The following is a 23795-nucleotide window of genomic DNA, read 5'->3' as shown; positions in this document are numbered from 1 at the left end:
CTATCTTAGATGTTTTTATCTTGCTTGAACTTTCCTTGTTCTTTTGTGACTTGTTCTCACATGAGATTACTTGTTCTTCTTAGATAAGCTTTGTTCAATAATTTTAACTTATTGATCAAGTCATTTTTTGATATCTTATTCTCTTTGCTTGTGCTTGTTTCACCTTATTCCTTTCTTTAGTTTTTTTTTTCCTTATCTTATCTTCTTTAATCATAGCTTTTTATCCAATTTGACTTGATATTCCCCCTTTTTTAGTTTATATCCTAATCATAATTTTTATTGATTATTCGTTTAAATCTTGGTTCTAATTTAGTCCAAATTATATGTCCATTCTCTACCTTTTTCTACGATAAACTTGTTTCTTTCTTTAAATAATAATTGAGTTTTAATTCACATTACTATTACAAGATTTTATTTACTATTCATTAAGACTTGTTGTTCTATGTTATTATGATTGATGGAGTCATAATTAAATTATTATTTAATAATATTTTGCTACCATTTAGAGGTTAATTATTTATATTTTTGCTTAAATTATTGGCTAAAATTGTAAAATAATAAATATTGTTAATTTTTAACTTAATAAATATTTATAGCTTTCAATCAAATTTATAGGATAGTTAATCTAATTTATGATTTTTATGGTTTATAGGACCATTTACAATGAAAAAAAAAATGCTTGACAGAAGTCAAGAAATACAAAGTTCAAGAGTTGAAAAACTGAAGCTAAGCGTTGTAACAACCAAAGTGAGTGTTCCAACACTTATTCATAGAATAATAGAAATTCAACAGACAATTAAGCATTTACACGATGGTTTAACAAAAAAGAACAAATGTGCTTTTAGACTTTAAGTGTTTCAATGCCTAAGGCTCGAGTTGCCAATAATTAGTGTGCCTTTCAATACCCAATATAAGTGCCTCAATGCTAACCTCCACTTTAGAAATATTGAGTAAAAGTTTTCAAGTGTCTCAGTGCTCATTCCAACGTCTCAATGCCTAACATGACTCAAAAGCCTATAAATAGATGTCATAATGATCATTTTTCATATATAGAGTTCATTTTTACTTTTCTACTTTAGGGTTTATATTTTTTTTTCCTCTTTTCTCTCATTTTTATTTTCTTCCTAAGTGTTTGAAAGAATTTTTTGTGACTTTCTAAATTATGTATAATGTTTTATGAGTTTTGTTAACTTTAACTTTTAGAACTGAGGATAAGTAACTAATAATAGTAAAATTTTATTAGAAAGAGAAGTATTTATTATACTTTTATATTTTCAATACAATAATTGTGTACTTTTTTCATAAAAAAATTTCTATTTGTGGATGCTTAAACTCAGCCCTAAAGATTGAGGTTAACAAAATTCATATTTTATTATATCATTTATTTTTATTTGTAATGTGTTTCGTACATACGTATGCCTTTTTTTTTATATTAAGATAAGATAAATTTTTATTTACCTCTCTTATATTATCAATAAAATCTCATTATTATTTACTTTTTCTCTCAAAATTTGATTGAATTATTCTGAGTTTAAAACTTTCTTTGCCTTGGCTAATTAGGATTAATATAAGACTTGATTTTGTTATTGAAAAATTGGCTTTAAAGTCTAAATTGAGTAATTCAATATAGTTGTTGTAATATTGAGAAATCTGTCAATGATTGTGATATTTTTTTTTTTTTGAGTGATTAAACTATGATGCATGTTTTGATTTGGTTAGCTTAAGACTTTAGGGAATTTATTTCGTTTGATATGAAGTCTCCAACCAAGACATTAGAATTTATTTTAAATTAATGAACTCAATAAATATAAAATATATATGATAAATTTTAGTATAAGAGATTTTAATTCTAATCACTTTTGTTAACTGCATTTTTTTAAAACTGTGTGTATGTTTGTGTTTGTTTATTCATTGATAAAACATAAAAAACACTTTACTACTTTTTTATTTAGTTCTCTACATAACATAGCATTTTTCTTTGATGTTACCTCAAATAGAAAATCAAAAAAGGATTATTAGTAGTTTGATCCAATTTTTTTGAGAACAATACATATATACTCATTAAAATGATTGATGCATTTGTCATTGCTATTTGCATTTGTAAACAAATTATTAAAAGTATCGCATCAATATCCTATTATTCTTATTTTAAAAACGTTGATTTTTTTCCTTTTAGAATAACCTTAAAACAAGATAATGAATTCTTAATATTAATATTTTACTAAATTTATTAAGTTACTGTTAAGGTCTCAGAAAAATAGAAAACTCATATCATAGAAATTTAATAATGTAAAATATATGCATGTCAAGTATAAATAAAATAATTTAGTAACTAATTTTATGGAGGTATTACATGGCCCTCCTAGTATTAAAGCTTTCATGTGAAAAAATTTTCATAGTTGGCTATTACCTAATCAAGAAAGAAGAAATAGATATCTCATTTCATATGATTTTTTGCCTAACAAGTAATCAATTCCCTTAATTTATCATGCATACTCTAAAAAATTATAAGGTACTTGGTAGTTTTTGGAATCATATTATTGATCAAAAGTATTGGAGATCTTTCTTTAGCTTGTATTTAACTTAATGGTTTGACAACAACTTCAAGTCTACATGCAAGAAGATACAAATATATGATGCATCACCTTTTTTATTACATATTGATATTTATAGAAGTTGCGAATTAATTTTTTAGAGAAGAATCCATATCAAATTTGATCTCGTAGTTAATTTATATACATCTGTAGCCTAGTTTTTAATTCTCCTGCAAGTAATCAAGATGTTAATCCTTTCAAGGAAAGAGAGAAAAAATTCATGGGGTAAACTCTTTCTAAGGAATACACTATAAAAAATAAATGTGGATAGATTAGGGAGACACTAGTTTATAAGAGTCTCCACTATAATATTGGTATATGCTCATTTATCCAAGATGAACTCATGGATATTTGGTTTGACATCTAATTGACTGAAGCCATTAAAGTCAAAGATTTCATTACAAAAGTCAATTCTCGAATTGCCTTAGACTTTGTTTAGAGAAATTTTGTTTTGCTGAATACAATTATTCAACTCTTAGCTGAAACATTCAAGAACTATTGAGACCTATTAAAATACTAGTGTTCAACACTCGTCTTTAATACTTGTTCAGAGAAGAAAATTTTGTTAGGAATCATCTAGTTAAATAGGCCATTCTTAGTCTTATTGAATTTGATTGGTGTTTCTAGTCTTTATCTTCCATTATCAATAGGAACAGTTAAGGAGATTTATTTTCGTAGACTTGTTTACATTGTATGATAATTTTTCTTTGGACATTTTGCCTTATTAAATATTAAAAAATACAATAAATATAAAAGAATTGCTTTTTACACTTGTTTTTTTTTCACACTCTTATTAAAAACTTTTATAACTATTTTCTTTAAAATATTCTTTATGATGTTAAAAAAAGCACCTTTATAAATATATCATTTTGTACTTTCAAAAAATAATTTTAGAAGTATAAAATTTTAAATTTGAAACCTTATTTCTAGAAATGCAAAATAAATAAATTTAGAAATGGTTAATAAGTTCATAAAATAAATTTTGAAAGTGTAAAAGCTTAATTCCATAAATTAATTTTCAGAAATGTAGAATTTTATTTTCATAAATATTTTTTGAAAATAGTTCATAATTCTAGAAATTAATTTCTAGAAACATAAAAAATTTATCCCAAAAATTAATTTTTGAAAATATAGAATTCTAATTTTGAAAACTTATTTTTAAAAATGATTAATAATTCTTAAAATTAATTTTCAAAAGTGTAAAAACTTAATTCCAAAAATTAATTTCTAAAAGTATAAAATCGTAATTTTAAAAATATTTTTTAGAAATATTTAATAATTTTATAAATTAATTTATAAAAATGTGGTAACTTAATTATGATTTTCTCACTTTTAAACATCACTCAAATGAAATTTTTCTATTAACTATGTTAAATGTCTTAATTACAGTCATAGTCTTCGCTCTTCGCTCTTAGCTATTATTACACCGTGTTATTTTTCATTCTACATAGTTGGAAAATAAAAAATAAATAAAAATTATATATTTTGAGTTAAAAATTGACAAAAGAGATCAAGTTTACTTAAATTTAAAATTAGAGAGACTTGTTACTGCGAAAGACAATTTGAAGAAATAAAATCCCTAATAATTTAATTAGAAGAAAAAAAGATAAAATTAAATAAAAAGAAAACTAGAGTACACATATACCCCAAGATCTCATAAAACTTTACTTAATATTCTTTCTTTATTAACCTTATAAAATTCCCTTTCAATTAAAAATAATATCACATACCTTTTTGAATGATATAAATTTCCTTAATTTTTATGTAATTATATAGATAAAAAACAATATAGAAAATATTAATTAAAATTTTGTTAAATATAAAAGAATGTGAATATTGTTTATCCTAAAAATAAAGTATTTTAATGAATCATATATGACAATCTGGAATTGCGGTTGGAACAAATTTACTTTTTACGTCCACACTACTAATGAGATTTTATCTTTGTCCCTTTCGCATTGAAGATATGACACCATATATATTCTCCCAATTTTTTCTTTCGAGACTTCTCTTTCTCTCCTTATTGGTGGAGAGAGAAACAGACAGAGGAGAGAGAGAGAGTAACAAATACCTGTTTTGTATCTCTCTCTCCTATGTCTGGGCACAAATCTTCCTCCCCTTCTTCTTCCTTCTGACCCTTATCGAATCAGAAGAAGAAACTAAAGAAGAAAAAGAAAAAACGAGGGAGAAGCTTCTGCAAGCTGCCAATTTTTTTCTTTTGTCTGTCTGGGTCAGAGAGGGTTGTAATTGTAACCATGTATTCCTCGTGTGTCTCAAACGGTGCCGTTTCTGGGTTCCAACGTAAGGAGTCAATGGTTGACCCTTTCTTGGTCGAGGCTCTTCAGAACCCTCGTCACCGTCTCACCAGTCAGTGTTCTCTCTTTCTGTCTCTTAAATCTTAATTTCGTGTCGTATACCATTTTCGTTGTCGTTTTTGATTTTAAGTTGTTTCGGTTTTTTCTGTTTGTTTATTATTGTTGTGCTGCTTTTTTTTTTTTTTTTAATTTGGGATTTTATGAGGTCAATTGTTTTTGTTTTTGGTTTTAAATTTATTATTGGGGGTTTGGGATAAGTTTATATTTTGTCAGATCTGGAATGCTTTTGGTAATTTCCCTATATAATTGTGTTAGTTGATATTACCATTGGAATTAGGACTATGAATGTGATGTTTAACATTGGGGAGGTTCTATGGGAATGAGAAATTTGGATTTCCTGGTACTTTGGGTGAAACCCAATGGTGATCAGGTGTTGAGTTGGAAAATGTTTCTCGAACATCCTAAGCGGGACATCCCTTTAGATTTTAGGGAGTTTTTCTCAGATGGATTGTAGAAAAAGAGGTAAGAAAGAAATACAGATAATTGTATATGGTGTCAATTTTAGATGTTTAAATAACAAAATTGGTTGAATTTCAGCCATATTTATGTTACAGAAGTTTGGTTTCTGATAGAGCATGATGGCATCATCTGATCCGTATAACGGATTCCACCTACTAGCATAAGCTTGGTTATTGTAATATGATCCTTAGTTCACTGAAGTTAACTTTATTCTATTGTTGGTTTTCTTCCCGAAGTTTTGGTCCTGTAGACTGTGTCAGGAACAGAGCCTAAGTTATTTTCCTTGTATATTTGTGTATATGTCTATAACCTACATTTGGTTGGGCCTTGAATGGTAGAGGACTATTGGATTAGAAGATTGGAGTTTTATAGGAAATGAAGAGGTTTTTCTTTGATGATGTGGTTGATAAGATTCATTTTGTTATGACTATAATTTTCCCTACGATATCTTTTGTAGCTGTTTTGGTATATTTATTTAGTTTTGCTCCATTTTTTCATTTTATATCATGACATTTTCCTTTTTCAATATCTACCACTTTGTTAACTATAGTTTTGCGGATGGAGCTGGATATCCAGAGGTTTCTGAATAATGCTGATCAGCAGCATTTTGAGTTTCAACATTTCCCTTCTTCTTATCTCAGATTGGCTGCACATCGTGTTGCTCAACACTATGGTATGCAAACAATGGTTCAAGATAATGGCCTAGATGGCCAGGGAACTAGAATTATGGTAAGAAAATTAGCAGAAAGCAGGTATCCTATGGTCTGCTTATCTGAAATACCTACCAAACAATTTGAAAATGATAAACCTGAGCTTATAAAAATTGCCATAAGGCCTAGGCCTAATAGCAGCAGTTTAAATGAAGCCAATGAACCTGGGAGGAAAAGCAATCCTCTTAGAAGTGTGGAAGAGAGGAAGGAGGAATATGATCGGGCACGAGCACGCATCTTTAGTAGCACCACAAGTTGTGATGCAGGTGGTACTCTGTCTCAGGTCTCAGTGGATGAGAAAATTTCTTTCGTAAGCAAGGATGAGACTGAAACTAGCAAGAACCCCGTGGCTGAATCAGAAAAATGCACTAGTAGCAGGGATAATAGTTCTACTCGAGTTGCCATCTTCAGAGATAGGGAAAAGGATCGTAGTGATCCAGATTATGATCGTAGCTATGGAAGGTTAGTTCTATCACTTTACTATGCTATTTGTTTGAGAGCCTTCTTGGCAATGGTGAAGTTGCAAATATATGGTTGTATAGCCTTTTTGTTGTGTTGTGCTTACTCAGAATTAGAAATCTGTATTGTATTATGTATCTGTTTCAAAATTGGCACCTAAACTTACCACTAAATTTATAAATATTTTATTGTAATAATTATTAAAAAAATCCTGAAATTAATGAGTGGGTAGAGGTATTTACTAGTTAGTATATGGGATAGTCTGATAGTCATCAATAGCATGCAATAGCAGCACTATCACAACATAGTGTTGTGTTGTAGCTGGCCCCTGGTACAAACTACATTATTGACTGTTTGTGTTGTGCAATAGCAGTAGCACCCGCAATCGCACTCGAAATTGTTTCGATATGGGGTTGTTGCAGCTGCTATTCTGAAACTGGGATAAACCCCCTTTATCCCTCTTGTTGGACAATTTTTTGGGGTTATTTGTTGGTGATTTCACCCTGCTTTTCATAATCATATGCGTAGTATTCATGGTACCTTATTCAACACTTTATTCACGCAGTATGCACTGCTCTGAGCTCTCTAACCTTTTCAACACAAACCATCAACACATGGCACATGTAGTGTTGTTTCCAGGCAAGCCTGGTATTTTCCTGCAAAGCCTGGCCTACCTACTTTCAGTTCTCGCGGAAGCCTTCTAAGTAGAAGAATGGTCTGTGCCCTTCCTCTGCCTTTGTTCTATTGCACATTCTTCTATTTCCCTTTTTTTTTTTTGTCCTAACTCTTATTTCTGTTCCACTGCCAACCCATCTGTTCTATCTTCATGTTATGTTATGATTCTCCCTCTCTCTCTCTCTCTCTCACTTCATTGGTCACCCTTGAAGCAGTCAGTGTCATCCACTTGGAGGCTTACACTCATTTAATTTCTTGACTTTTATTGTTATTAACTTGTGTGCTTAGGAATGTGACTTCTGATTATTAATTATGAATTTATCTTTCACATTAATTTTTTATTTTGGAGCATTTATATGTGTTATTTAAGTTATTAGCTTATATTGGAATAGGGGTCATCCTCCTATCCTGCTATAGTGATTTTGGAGTTGGCTGGTCTACATTGGTATTTGAGATTGATAACTATGGTATATGGAGAGAGGGTGAAAGGATACTGAACAGTGGATACAATGGAGCTTAATAAAAATTTTAATGCGACATCACAGGAGGTGTTAGCCTTTGATAGAAACTGGTATCTTTATTAAGAACTAGAAGAAGAAACTCCCAACTTTAAAGAAAAAACAAACACACTCAACAGTTCTTCAAGGGACTGCACCTCCTAAGTCAAAGGCCCTATCTCTCTCACAAATGACAAGCTAACCCCTCTCTCTTCCTCCCTCTTATTTATAGAGGCAATATGCCTTAATTCTTCTACAATCCCAACCATCCCAAATTACTTACTAATTAAGGCTAACTAACTAATATACTATAACTAACTACTCATATGTCCCTAACTAACATCATTGCTAACTACTAATGGGGGTTACTTAACACTACTTCCCTCCTAAAGTTTCACCTTGTCCATAAGGTGAAGGATTAAGTAACTGCCTTGAGTAGTTGCTAAAATAAAGTCCAATTGATTGAGGCATGATAACCATTCCAATTCCACCTTGCAGCCAAAAATAACTTCCATTCCTCCTGGGTCAAACACAAACATATAAATGCATCCATTCTCTTCCAACACTTTGTTTTCTTTTGTATCTTTAGTCCTGAAACAGAGTATCATTGCCTCTGCCTGCATGTGTACTGAGAACCCAAGGTTCTATTGAGAATTGCACTATTGCTAATGGCAGAAGCCAATGATTATCAAAGTTCTTCACTACCTTCTGTTGGGTCTGGTCTTTTATGTCAAGAATTCTATTTCAGAAATTCCCTTTTTGTCATCAACTCAACTGAATATGCATCACCTATCTCTGCAATCTCTTCTACAAAATTATTGGTTCCCTGTTCCTCAACTGCTGGCTTCTTCTCTGTTTGTGTCTTTGGATGCTCTTTTTCCAAGTCTTGGGTCACCTTTCATATTGCGTTCCATCAGTTTTTTGAATGCTGTGATGATCTGTTCATTTGTTTCTGGCTGCATCTCATCAAATTGCTTCTCCAACTTCATGTTTGAATTCATTTTCTTGCTTTACCCAACTGTGTTTCAGGTGATTTTTATCCAAGAACATGATATTCTTTCAAGAATCTCACACAGCTCAACCACTTGAGTGATGAAAATTTACAAACACTCCAGGTTGAAATCGACTGTTATAAGGTTGAAAGCAAGAATTGAGATATTGCCTCAGCCACAGCTCTGAATAGGAGCTCTCATACCAGTTGATAGAAACTGGTATCTTTATTTATAAAAAAAATACAAGAAGCTCCCAAATTTACAGAATAAAGAGCACACTCAACAGTTCTTTGAGGGACTGCACATCCTAAGCCTAAGGCCCTAACTCACAATTTACAAGCTGACCTCTCTTTCTTCGTCCCTCTAATTTAGAGAGGCAATATGCCTTATTTCTTCTACAATCTCAACCATCCCAATTACTAATTATTGAAGGCTAACTAACTAATATATATTATAACTAACTACTACTATGTCTGTAACTAACATCATAGCAAACTACTAATGGTGGTTACCTGACAGCCTTAATGCCGTATGGTAGTATAATAAATTATTTCTGTAAAACATTTGGGGTTTGCCTGAGTTATTATGCTATGCTAAAATCCTGTAAAGTGAGTATAGAAGTTGTCCTTGTATGAGAGGAATGGGAGAGTAATGGATGACAATCTGCTGTTGATTTGGCATATTTTATGACATAAATCAGATTCACTGATCGCAGTCTACATTCAAGAACTTACATTTGTGATACTTATAGATGTCATCTGTTTTTTCTCCTTCAAAATCTTTTCTATTTATTTGGCAGTTGACTTTTTTTTTTAATTGGGCTTTAATTTTTGCTATGAAGAGTTTGTTTATTTATCTCATTGTATCACATTGCTGATATAGGTATGCTAGGGGTATTCCAACCTCTTCCCTCAATTTTATGCCCTATAATTTGCCACAAGTTCAACCTTCATTTGCTCAGTATGACGCTACTTTTAATCAGCTGAGTCATATGTCACAAAATCAAGCTTCACTTGGCTATGGATCTCCTTCAAGTCCTGTAATGAATCCTTTTGGTGTCACGGGATTGAATCAGGCATCTAGGGATGCTACTTACCCACAGTGGCCAAGTGCTGCAATGATCTATGCACATTCATATGATCAATTTAGACATGCTGTTTTCCAAGTAAGCAACAGTTAATTTAATTCCACTGCATTGTTGAATGTGACAAGCGGTTTTTATATTTTTTTCTTTAAAATTCCAGGGCATGCTAGATTTAAATCTATAACTTTTATCTTTATCAATTTTTTGTTTTGTGGGTTAGGCTGATATGACATGTAAAAGTGCAATAGCTCATTTTTTTTTCTTCAGATAACTGCTTATTTGGGGTTTCTTCTTTCAGCTTTTATGTCCTTTGATATATTGCCTTTACAGTCTCTTAAATTCATACCTCATATTGCTCATAGATTTGCGTTGTTAGGCCTTTTTGATTTGTTTGACTCATACTAGTCAAATTGTGCTGGGAAAGATGGTGTACGAAGGATGAAATGTAGTTGTAGTGTTTTATTGATGTGTTTTGCTATAGAATGTTGGGTATTGTGTAATGCGCAAAGAATGATTAAGTGTCAGGGTAGGTTAATGAATTTGTTTCGCTTCAGATTGTTGGAATTCTACTCTCTGACAAAGATTAAACCATGTTGTTCTCTTAGATGTTTGTATAATTTAGTTTATTTTCTAACATGTATATTATCTATATTTTTGTTGCTTTGCAGGCTCCGTTTGGTCAACAGCCATTGAGCTTTGATTATTCACAGAATTACTAGATGACGTCTAGGGGTGCGCTTTTCCATTTGGATGTAGAAGTTACTTTAGCTATTAAGGATTGCAGATTAGATACAATTTTTTCTGTACTGTCATAGACCCAAAGTTCCTGTTTTGGTTTTTCAGTTTTGATGGGGGTAGTAAAGCATTTGGTGTTTCCTACTTCTAGTGACATTTTGATACTGGACTCTGGTGAATTACTGGATTTCAAATGCATGAAGAGTACTTATTTCTGGTTACCTTGTCTAATGTTAGGGAGGCTTTTTATTCTAAGCTTGTGCAAACTATCCCGTAGATGGAAATGAGTGAAAGCTGGTTTGGGCGTCTGTGTGGGCTTATCCTTATAGGGAGCTTTTGGCATAGGAGGAATAGATGGTGCAATCATTCGAAGGGCTTTTTTTCGTTACCTACTTTGCATTTTCAAAAATCTGTCTTAAATAAATAATATTATGTAATTCTTTTTAATGTTTGAGATAAAGAATAATAATAAAATAAAATATAAACATATAAAAGTAATAATATTACACTTTTTTTTTCAAAATTAATATATTTTTTTAAAAATATTTTTTATTAATTTTTTTACTTTCTATATATATATGTGTGTGTGTTAAAATATGCTAATTTTATTTCTTTTTCATCATTAAAATTTATATATAGGTAAGAAATTATAATTAAAGCAAAAATTTATACAAAATTTATAGAATATATTTTACAAATGGTTAAAATATTTTTTACAGATAATTTTTAAAAAATAATTTTCTTAAAAAATTATCAATTTTCAAATAATATTTTTTATTAAAATATTCATATAATTTTTTTAAGAAAATATTAAAATTATGTTTTATTGAATAATTATTTTTTATAAAATATTAAAAAGATATAAAGTATCAGTAAAAATATAATAGAAAGAAAGTTATCACTTTCTAATTTATCAGCTTCATTGAAATAAAAATTTGAACTAGATAAGTTCTACTCTTTAGATTAACGGCTACAATGTCCACCATACAAGTGACAAATGACTTAAAACAAATCAGATCAGTTAAATCAAAGAAACCAAATCAGTTTGGGTGGCATTTCATGCAAGACTCCCGGGGTGAAAGTACTACACTTGAGCATAAGTAATCACCCACTTACTCAAATTAAAAAATCAGACACAACCTCTCTTCTTTCTATTCATAAAATCCAGAATATCACCCTCTTCACCCATTGTAGAAAATATCAGCCTTTTCTCTTCATAGTGACTTAACCAAAAGCCACTATAACTGAAAGCCGCCATCACCACATCAAAATTCCAACCATCCATATATGCCTTAAAACCTTGTCTTTCTACTTGGAAACTTTTTACCTTCACCATCCTCACTTTATTCAATGTTGCAGACCTCAAGCTAGTGAAGCTCAGGAGAAAGTTACCATTTTCAGTCTAACGGTAAGATAAATTGCCACGTTTCCTCATGCAATAACATTCATAATACATTGTTCCTTTATCATAAAAACTAATCCAAGATATCTAAAATTAGTTTCATTGCTTCCTCAACTTATCACATTTTTTGTTCTGAATTTTAAGGTTTAGAGTAACACTACGAAGCAAACATAGAGCATATAACACAAATAAGATTCGATCAAGAACACAGAGATGTAATTTGTTTCAAAGGAAATGCAATCTACATTCTACTATAAAACTTTAGCAAAGATATCAACCAATTGAAGTTTGGTTTCAATAAACTTAACGCAATGTTGGATTGAATTCCTTGAAAAGTTTATTGCACTTGTGTTGTTAGAGAAAATTGGATTTAGAGAGAAATCTTCCATTTCATGGTTGATCACAAACTTTGAGAGCAACAACTTGGTCTGGAAACATATCCAACTTCTGACGGTGATAGGCTATTGTGTTTTGCTTTCTGCTTGACTAAGTGATTAAGGATTCACCAAGAAATTGGCTCCACCACTTGTGCGCTTTACCTCAACAGTCTCTACCAATATCAACTTCACAGTAACCTACAAGATCAAAGCTTATGTCTTTCTTATACATAGGCTAAGATTAGTAGTGCCAACTAATTGTAGTTAATAAGTGCAATTTATACATTAGTTTATAAGTTGCATTTGCATTTAAATCATACATAATCATGTATCTAGATTAGTTTTTATCGTGCATTTCATTCATTTTAGCTCAAGTTATTACTACTGTATGTTTAATATATAGGAAAGTTGATTTTGGAGGGGAATCTTGAAGAAATAATGATGCTAGAACAAAGAAAGGAAAGCTCAGACCACTTTGGTGGTACAAATTTGAAGAAAAGCTTCATTGTAGAGATCACAACCTACCCATTTTGAAGAACACTATCTATGTTTCATTCTGGTTCAAGAAAAATCATTGGAAAAGACAACTAGTTTGTGATTTGAAACACAAGTTGCGTTCCTTACTATTTAATTGGCTCTTTACTGGCTTTACTTTAAAACTGTTAGGCCAAGTGGAGTTCTAAAACCACTGCCTTTTTAAACCCTAGTAAAACATAAAAGAGGGGATCCTCACTTTGGCAAGCCGTCGAGACACTTTCAAAAAGATCAAACCGAAAACAAGGACCTTTGTTGGAGATTCTTGAAGGCATATCCGAGACACATTTCTAAGAGTAGAGATTAAGATATTTCGTCTTTTGTACTGCAATTATTTTTTGTTATTGTGTTTCCACCATGTTTAGATTCATTCACGGGACTTGGAATCCAAAGATGATTGAGTAGTTTTCTTATTTTAGGGATTGAGAATAACTCAAATGAAAAATGATCATGATGTTTTGAATAGTTTATGATTTTTGGCTAATTTTGATTGTTTCAATTCAATTTTTGGCACTCTTAGTACTTGCAATATTGTCATGTCCCTTATTGACATGATGTTTGATGTTAAGAGAAGGATTGAAAGGTGAAACTTGGTATTAGATTAAAATTTTAGATTACAAAATATACTAGGTTTCTTGAAAAGGGCTCCCTTATTTACGTGATGTTTGAAGTTAAGGGAAGGATTGAAAGGTGAATCTTGTGACTATAAATCTGAGTTTAACTTGAAATTCACAAAAATAGGCCATATTTCTTGAAGAATGACCATTACTCTTAATAAATTTAATCAAATAAAATTACCATGACAGTAGGGTTTGTCTAATTAAATATGTTATTGTATCTTGAATGAAAATAATAATCACATTAGATAATTAATTTCAATATTAAATCAAGAATTAACAAGAAGGTCCATTTTGGTAAGTTTATTAATTTTAATATGTGGTGGAACTTGTTAATTGTAACATTCCAGATTTTTTTGTAATAAAATTTTAATATGTTAGTATAAGTGTATATGTGTATTTTCATGTGGTTGTATGTTTGATTCACGTATATGATGATGCATATGAATGTGTATGGATAAATATGGATTATAAGAGTATATATACATACATATATATATATATATATATATATATATATATGTGTGTGTGTGTGTGTGTGTGTGTGTGTATGGAGAAAGTTGGACTGTGGCTAAATTTTTTTATCAAATTTGGCTAAGTGTTTGGTGTAGGGTGTTTTTGCTATAGCAAGAGGGCCCTGAGAGGAAGGTGTGAAACTGTCACCTTCTCGTTGTAATGAGAGAGCGACAGTTTGGGGTGCATTTCTGGATGCAGTCTCGTTGTAGCGAGAGTGTCGTGACCAGAAAAGGATTTAAGGGGTTTAAGGTTTAGGGGGTTTCATTTCTCATACCTACCTTCAAAATTTCTTCGATCTTCTCAATCCCAAACCCTATTCCACCGATTAAATTGCCTCCAAAGCTATTCGTAAGCTAGATTGAAGGTTGAATTCGTGTTGAAGACGCTTAGAGGTGAGTTTTCATGGTTAGGGTTCTAGTTTCTCATCCCCATTCTCTATTCTCTTGGTTTCCCTTGATTCTCATGAGAACCCGTATATTCAGGCTGAAATTCGTGTGGAGAGTCCTTTTCATCGTTGATTTGTGTGTGAGTCTTCAATCCGAGGTAAAGGGGGACCCTACCCTATCTCAATTTGTTGAAAATACATTTACTTGCTATGTTTTAGTAATGTGATTGAGATAGGATATGTGAACTGGTGTGTTTCGATAGATAATGCATGTTGGGTATGATTTTGATGGTGTTGGACCCTATTATAAATAGATTTGGATAAGGAATTGATGTGGAACATGAATGAGTATGCTTATCTATCATTGATGGATGTAGATTATGCTGAAATTGTTGTGTGTAAGCTGGAAATGTTGTGCGTCGAATGTAACACGAATGAATATGGGCACTTGTGCCGTGTGTGAATATGAATATTGTGTGTGATTGAAATGTGTGTAAATAGGGCATGCTAAATGTCGTTGTAATGATGTTATAAATGGTTCAACAATACACTGAAGGTGTGGAAGATGGGGACGATAGAAATACCTTAGGGAAGAGAGTGGTGGTGACACCAATAGTGAGCGTGGGTGCACCACAGGCCATTCACTCTCCTCTTGACTAGACCTCTGACCACTACCTTTGTCGAACGACTTGTGACCGCGCATGTGGTATCCGTGATGCGGGGGTAATCGATGACCATCCATAGTGTGAATCTGTGATTACAATGCCACAGTGAACGTGGTAAGTGCAGTGAACGCACTTGTGTATGGATTATTGTAGTTGGTGCAGTGAGTGCACCAGTTTCAAAATGAAATGAGTGGCTTGACATTGTTGCTTGTGATTCTACTTGTGTAAAATGTATTAAAAATTATGTGAAATATCTGCAAGGTGAGACTTTATGTTTGTGTGTGTTGGATAGTGTAAAGTACTCACTCTTATATTTATTTGTCAGGTGAACAAGACGATCAGCACCAGACTTAGTGAAGAATGAATGAAACTGCTATAGGACTTAGGAATTTATTTTTAAAATTTGATGTATTCGTTAAAGTCCTGTAGTAAGGATTGATACAAATTATAATCTATCCCTATTTGAAATATTTTATCAAACCATGATTTGAGAACTATTTAAATGAAAATATTCTTATTTCCAATTTTGCAAAATTCATTTATTTGAAAAATTAAATCTAGGTGTTACATTAACAAAGGAACCCATTGTTTTTCATTTTATGTTGTAACAATTAGGGATATAATTCATTCTTAATTAATTAATTGTATATATTTAATAAATTAACTAGTGCGAATCAAGAATTAGAATTATAAGTTGTAAATTAGAATTAATTGCTGTAAAGTGGGGAAACTAATTTCTTTTCAAGTTTCTCTACTTAATATTTTGTCTTTTTGCTTGTAATGGTGTTCCAAATTCGTATAAAGATTGACAAAAAAATTTAGGTTACCCTAATTGTCATTTTGTCTCATATTTTGAAAAGTCAATTATTTGGTAATAAAATTGTCCTTTCTAATTTCTCATTTGATTACACAATTTGCAAACTTGCTAAAAGCAAAATTCTTCCCTTTTTGTCTACAACTCATTATGCTAATAACTGTTTTGTTCATATTCCCAGTGATATTTGGATATCTCACCAATTTTATCTCATACCAAGTATTAATATTTTGTCAAATTTATTGATGACTATAGGCGATTTATGTGAATTTATTTTCTCTACTCTCTAAATTAAGATTTTTGTTTAGTTTAAGAAGTATTTGGCCTACACTAATAATCAATTTCACACATGTATTAAGACTTTGCATACTAACTTTGGTGGGGAATATATTTCTCATGACTTTAAGGAATACTTAAAGCAAAAGAGGTTAATTTTCTCAACAATATTACTCATATATGACTCATCAAAATGACATTGCAATGTGGAAGAACTTGCACTTGATGTCACCCAAATGCTACTTCTACATGTCTTTGTTCCTTCTCACTTTTGGATTAAAGCTTTGTCCATTGTTGTATACTTGATCAATCGTCTTCCATTTCAAATTCTAGACTTTGATTCTTATTTGTTTCATCTCTATAAGATACAACCTACTTATCTACATGTCTTTGTTCCTTCTCACTTTTGGATTAAAGCTTTGTCCACTGTTGTATACTTGATCAATCGTCTTCCATCTCAAATTCTAGACTTTGATTCTTATTTGTTTCATCTCTATAAGATACAACCTACTTATCATGACTTTCACGCCTTTGGTTGTATATGTTTTGTCCACTTGCCACCTCTAGAGCGGCATAAACTAGGTGCTTAATCTATTAATGTGCCTTCATGGATTATGCTTATACTCGTAAAGGATTTGTGTTTTGATACCATTACCCAACACTTGCACATTTCTAAGAATGTGGTTTTCTTTTATCATTAATTTTTCCTTATATTTCCTCTAACTCTCCATTTCTTGTCTCACTCACTTTCTTCCCCAATGGGAGGAAGTCTCCCATCTTGTGAAACATTTTAAATTAGGTCATGTCTATGTTAGATGATAACTTGATCCTCTCCCTCTTAACACTAAACTGTTACCTGACTCGTCGTTTATAGCACCACACCGATCCAATTGCATTCACCATTCGCTAAAATGGTATGGATTTTAACCTAATTCTCTTACTACCACTTTATCTAACATATTTATTCTTACAAGTTACTAACAAACTATTAAAGATTTATGGTGGAGAAAAATAAGATGAGATACTCTACAAGCAATTCAATTAAATAATAATTTTTGCAAATTTGAATAACCAAATTTTCATAAGATATTTTGAAATAAGAGAAGAGTTACAAATTAATATCAAATAACTGCTACAAGACTAGTTCAATTACAATATTTTCAAAATAAAATCTAAGTCCTATAGTAGTCTATTCGTCCCTTCACTGAGTTTGGTGTTGATCGTCTTGATTATCTGAAAAATGAATGTAAGGGTGAGTACTCTACACTACTCAAAACACAACAAGCATAGAGTCTCACCCTGCCTCTATTTTACTCAAAGTAAAAATAAACAGCATTTCATACATTTCAATTTAACTTGACACCAATGCACTCATAGCACCAATCAATCATGCACACTCGCGTGCTCAAGGTGCACCGCCACGCTTATCGTGACACTGTGATCACAGATTTTCACTGTGGATGGTCGCCGATTATCCCGGCCTCATTGATACCACGTTGGCAGTTATGGGTCGCTCAGCAAAGGTAGTGGTAAGAGGTTTAATCAGGAAGAGAGTGTGTGGCCCGTGGTGCACCCATTCCACAGTCAGTGTCACTATCACTCTCTCCTCCCCAAGGTATTTCTACCGTCCTCATCTTCCACACCCTAAGTGTATCGCTGAACCATTCACAACACATTATAACGGTGCTACAAGCCCCATTCACATACATTTCATTCACATACGCAATATTCATGCTTATACACGGCACACAACCTATATTCTATTTACATTACACGGCACATAGCCCACATTTTATCCACAATATACGGCACATAGCCTTCATTTATTCACAATATCATTAATTCACCAATCAATGGCATCCCATCACACACAATCACCCCCACGAGGCCTAACTATTCCAGCATACATCACATTGCACACAAATTTCCATCAAACACAAAATTTCTACTCCCTATCTCAGCCACATTGCATTAATCAACAAAACACACAAGAATTGCAACACATTGAGATAGGGTAGAGTCTCCCCTTACCTTGGATTGAAGACCTACACTCGAACTCAACCTCAGATGTGCTCCTCACACAGATCTCAACCTAAATACATGGAGAAACTCCATGAAAATTCAAGAAAATCAAGAAAACAGAGAATGGGGGCAAGAAATCAAAACCCTAGTAATTAAAACTTACCTTCAAACGCCCCAAACGTGATTTCAACCTTTAATCTAACTCTCAAACGGCCTTGGAGGTGATTCAATCGATAAGAATGGGTCTGGGATCGAGGGAGTCGCAGAAGAGAGAAGGGAAAACGTAAAAATAACCCATTCCTCGAACCCTAACTCTTCAAACACCCCTCTGATCGCGACACTCTCGTTACAGCGAGATATTCTCACTGCAGTGAGGTCCTTTTGCTGGAGCGACACGTTCTCCCACTACAGCGAAAAACTCAGAGAAAACTACACTATAGTTTCTACAGAATCTCGCTACAGCGAGACCTTCTCGTTACAACGAGATTACACCCATAAATGCAGCCCAAACTATCGTTCTGTCACTGCAGCGAGACGTCTCTCGCTGCAGTGAGAAGGCGACAGTTTCAGTTCTTCCTCCCAAGGCCTTCTCGCTATAGTGAGAGCAACCCAGTATTACATCCTTAACATGTTTTCAGCATCAGAAAATTCAATCCAATCATATATACACATCTATCCGCACTCATATGCATTTATACACATCACCGTTTAACATTTATTACGCACCAAAGTGCCAATTTCGATATTCAATTACATTTACACACATACACACACATAATAATAATAATAATAATAATAATAATGATCAAAGTTACCAAAAAATTTGGGGTGTTACAAATTATACATGTGATATTATTTTTTGTCCACCTAATATTAAATCTATGGACTACATATGGGTACATTTTGTGAAACTGAATTCATATGACTCTCTCAATTGCTTAAGGTTCGGTCAGTTGCTTTGGATAACAAATAGAAATATGGAATAAATTATGATAAGACATTTGTCTCTATTGTTAAAATGACTATCATTAGAATAAATTTTTCGATTGCGGCTTTTAAAGGTTGATAACTTGATCAAATGAATGTAAAAAATATTTTTTTTTCATGATGATTCGGAAGAAGATATTTACATAACTTTGTCTCCATATTTATTTTCTTCTTCCAAGAGTATGCAAACTCAAATGCTTTTTATATGCTTTATGATTTTGTGCAAGTTATAGTTCTAAATATTAAGCTCACGAATTAGTATATTCAAAATATTATTTAAAATTTTAAAAATTTGTAAAAATAAAAATTTGGTAATTAATAATTAATGTCTATTATTTTTATTAAAAATGTAAATAATAAGCATTTTAAAAAATTTATAAAGTAATACAACGTAATTTTTAATAAAAAAATATACTTATAATTTTTAAAGGTAATGGATCCTAAAAGTTTAGAGCTTTCTAGATAAAAACATGCATTTAACCTTAGCCAGGAATTGCCACACCAAGTTAGTTTGTGCCAAGTGGCAAGACTTGGTAGGCCCACCTCACCGTGAAGAATGCTCTGAAAGCATAATTTATTCGTCTGCAGGAAAACGTACATTCTGTTCATTATTTTCTTCCTTTTCTCAGTGAAATATACGTTAACACGCTTATTTGACCCTAAGTGCATTAAAATTCCCTCGTGTAAGAGGGAAACTTACAAAAATAAATTATACAAAGACACATTATTATTTATATATTTCTTTTGATTTATATATATATATATATATATATTCATTAAAATAATTAAAAAGTAATTCTATATTATAAATTTATATTATATTTAAAATATTTATATTATATATTAGAGTTGAAGATAATCAACTAAAAATATAAATTTTAATTAAAAAATAAAATACTAATTAAATATATTCACTTATATAAATAATAAATTAAAATCTCACTAACATTAATTTTTAAAAATAAATATGAAACTAATTGAACAAATAATATATTTAAAAATAAGTTTATATTTCTTCTCACGAGAAAAAAAATATTAGTCATTGGTATATTAACTTTTAAATTAAATATAAAAGAAATTATATAAATTAAAAAGTGGTATTTTTTTAATTTAAAGATAATTTATTGGATTGATTCTGAAATAATTAATATAAAAATAAATATTTAAATTATTTTTTAACTAATTAATTTAGAAAATATAATTTAAGTAAGTTGTTTTGACAACTTATCTAGAATTTTCTTTTTATTTTTTCTATTTTACAAAAAATAATTTCAAAAACTCAATCTCTCACAATTTTTTCTTATGTAACATTTTCTATTCGTATTGTCACTTTTTCTTTCTACCTTTCATTGTGTTCTTTATATTCGCTCATAAATCTTGTTTATCATAACAATAATGGTGATGATGAATCTAAGTTGTGTAGGAAATAAGGACAATGATTCAAATGTATAATTTTAGACTTTGATGTTAATGATACCTCGTTAAGAGGTGTGTATGTGGGTTGAGACGCCTTCAAACTCCACCACAACCGTGACTTCATTTTTTGAGACATTTGTTAATGTATTCATTACAAAAATTATCTTGTCACCTTACATTAACCCTCTTAGATATAGACTAAAAGGTGTAGAACCATTATCATAAACATAGAGTCTGTCATTGGATATTCCAAGAGAATCAAGTTTTGGGGTTGTTGTTTTAGGGTTGGTTCTCACAATGCTGGTCCTCGGCACGAAAGGTGATACTGTGATAGTAGTTGATGGAATAAAGTTCCTATTGAGTCTCTAAAATTATTAGTGTCAAACATTTTAATTTGGGAGATCTTAAAATGCTTCCAATAGTTCTTGATATTTATCTTCATCCATAAATTTAGTCCTTTCAATCATCTATTATTAAGAAACAGTAACTTAATGTCGTGACATGTATGATTGATTGTATGAAACAAAATAATATCTCATATGGTATAATATATGCTTTTTCTTTATTATGGTCTCTCAAATTCTTAAGACATTTCATTTACCAATCATTCTTCTTCTTTTTCCTTGAAAATCAACAATGGTTTTCAACATCAAACTCTCATACTTCTATCACATTATTTCCATCACTGAAGTTTTCAAGAATTGACTCATCTATCCTATGATCCAACTTATTTGAATCAAGACATCATGCATTTCAAACATCCTCGTCTCCATAGGATTCTAAACCAAAACCTTTCACCTCATTAACACTACAAAACTTCCTCCAATCCATGTAATCATATCATCAAATCCATCCTTGAGTTCTACCCTAACCACTTATCCTCGACACAATTAGACAACAACCTTTTACAATTCCATCAACTGCCTTCTAAATATTTATCCCTATTATCCACTAAATCATACTTAGAGGGTACTTTACTTTCAATAACTTTCTTCAACTACAAAATTCACATGCTGTCCATCACCAACATTGGAGAAAAAATTCAAAAGTAATCAATGGCATATATCTCTCTCAAGAACAAAACAAAAAATCTCTCAATGAGAGTAGCTTTTAGCAATGGTAGTTTTCAAGATGGTAAGGAAGAATGGAGAAGTAGTAAGATAAAGAGATGGAGATTTTAAAATTTTGAAAAACTAAAATGAAGAAAAAACATATATCACAATATATATGACATTACTTTGTTATTCAATCAATTTTACATGTTATTTAATGTAATATCTCAACATTTTATTATTATTTTTTAATAATTAATTATATTTATAATTCAATATTTTGTTATTATTTCTTAATCGTAAATAGTTAGAAAAAGTAAATTGACGAATAAAAATGTTATTGAATATAAAAATATTTTAAAATTTTATAGACTAAAGTATTCAATATTAGCAATTTTAAAGACTAAATAGAATATTTACATAATTTTATTTTAGTGACATTTGCCCTGGCATCATTGAATGCTTGGAGGTTATATCCTTGCCAAAACTTCTGAGTTCTAGAATTGGTTATAAACTTCAACCCATGTAAAAAAGCTATCAGATTTTGTGTTGGTCATTTTTAAATCAATTCTAAAATTGATGTAAAAAGTTAATGTACACTTACTTAACATGCTTTTACTGCAGGAATCGATAGTTGCTTTTGGGGTCTTCTCATAAAGTTTTTTTTTTTTCTCTCCAAACATACGGTTAGGTGTTGAACGTTGTGAACATGAATGAGAAATACAGCCCCCTGATAGTGTTCAAAACTTTGTTGGTACACTATTATTTATATAGTTCTATTAATTTTAATTTTTTAAGTTTCCACTCATCAATATCATTGTCATGTTACTAAAATGACCAAATATATTTCTAATCTTTATTTTTTTTCTTTTATACTTGAAAAAATAAGAAGAAAATGCTATCTCATTCGAAACACAGGACATACCAAATGTGTTTGCGTACTTACAAAATGGTCCTCAAATATTGCAATGTACTTTGCTTCTGACCAGGTGAATCGATCATCATTGCCTTACATGTTCATAAAATCCCGCCAAAAACGAAAGGCACACGTTATATCCTCAGAACCGACAACATTTTTCTTACCATGGTTCCGACAACAATTTCCATGGCACTATTCTTTTGTCATGTCATAGCAGAGCACTGCAGAATCGCTGGTCTCTTTCGACGACTAGTATTTGAAAAGTTGCATGGTTTAGTTTAAAGTTGAATTAAATTAATTTTAAATTATTGAATATTTTAAAAATATGTGCATAAAATTAATCTTGACTACATATTTTTATTAGAATTGTATTTTGCATGGTTAAGTGAAGACACTTCAGTAATTCCAAATTTGAATATCTATTGTTATAAACAAGTGTTTGAAAAAACTTATCAATAACTTATGAGTTTATAAAAATAATTTATAACTCTTAAACTTTATTTAACTTATTTAGGTAAGGTTTTTAATATAACTTATTGAAACAATTATTTTAACTTATTAAAAAAATTTTATGGTCCAATAACATAAAATCCTTAGGTAATAAACATATATTAAATAAGCATTTAACTACGCTATTTACCCAAACACACCCAAAGTTCAGTTGGAGTCACAGTATACTTTACTGTTACTTGCTGCTGTAAGGTAAGGAATTCAGATTTTTAATTAGGAGTTTGTCTTCCACCTTTTGAGAACCCAAATAAATAAATAAAGCGACTATTCGACCAAAATTTATGAAGAAATGCAATCAAAGTAAATATTAACCAACTTGGTGCACGTAGCAAGTTTCTTACCATTTTCCATTCGATCAACAACCAAAAAGAGCCTACTATGCTTCACAGAGAATACATCTCATTTGAAAAGGCGAAAAAATGTCCACGATGGAAGCAACATGAAGGAAAATATTGGCCTTTAAACTCCCTCCATTTCATCCCACTTGAGTAAATTTGTTACATCTTCCATCAGGAATAAGTTTTCAGCCCCATGCCAGAATCAGGTTTGGTTTAAGAATGGCAAAATACTAAGCAAACAGGTAAGCATTCGACAATTCTAAAGCCATCATTATAGTTTAGAAGAAATGGCAACATTAGAATGACAATCTTAAACTCAACTAGTCTACTGTCAAGTATAATCTGCATGCTGTTGTGCTGTGGAGAATACGTAATGCTTTTGATA

At 31.1% G+C, this 23795-nt stretch overlaps 1 protein-coding gene across 2 annotated transcripts; it reads left to right on the top strand.

Moving 5' to 3' along the window:
- The first annotated feature begins 4601 nt into the window (after positions 1 to 4601).
- Positions 4602 to 11023, top strand: LOC113872122 (cAMP-regulated phosphoprotein 21-like). Of its 2 annotated transcripts, XR_003505836.1 has the most exons (5): positions 4602 to 4961; positions 5979 to 6600; positions 7163 to 7312; positions 9644 to 9926; positions 10514 to 11023. XR_003505836.1 is itself a non-coding variant. In XM_027509407.1 (4 exons), the coding sequence occupies exons 1-4, from the start codon at positions 4850 to 4852 to the stop codon at positions 10562 to 10564; spliced, it is 1068 nt and encodes a 355-aa protein (XP_027365208.1). In that variant the 5' UTR covers positions 4602 to 4849; the 3' UTR covers positions 10565 to 11023. The 2 variants fall into 2 exon arrangements, 1 of the variants encoding a protein (XP_027365208.1); XM_027509407.1 differs by lacking the exon at positions 7163 to 7312.
- The last annotated feature ends 12772 nt before the right edge of the window (positions 11024 to 23795 follow it).

This window comes from Abrus precatorius, unplaced genomic scaffold (genome assembly GCF_003935025.1).
Source record: "Abrus precatorius isolate BTA unplaced genomic scaffold, Abrus_2018 Scaffold7, whole genome shotgun sequence".
Lineage (NCBI taxonomy): Eukaryota > Viridiplantae > Streptophyta > Magnoliopsida > Fabales > Fabaceae > Abrus > Abrus precatorius.
The sequence above is the reverse complement of the archived record's forward strand: the minus strand, read 5'-3'. Positions and strand labels throughout refer to the sequence as shown.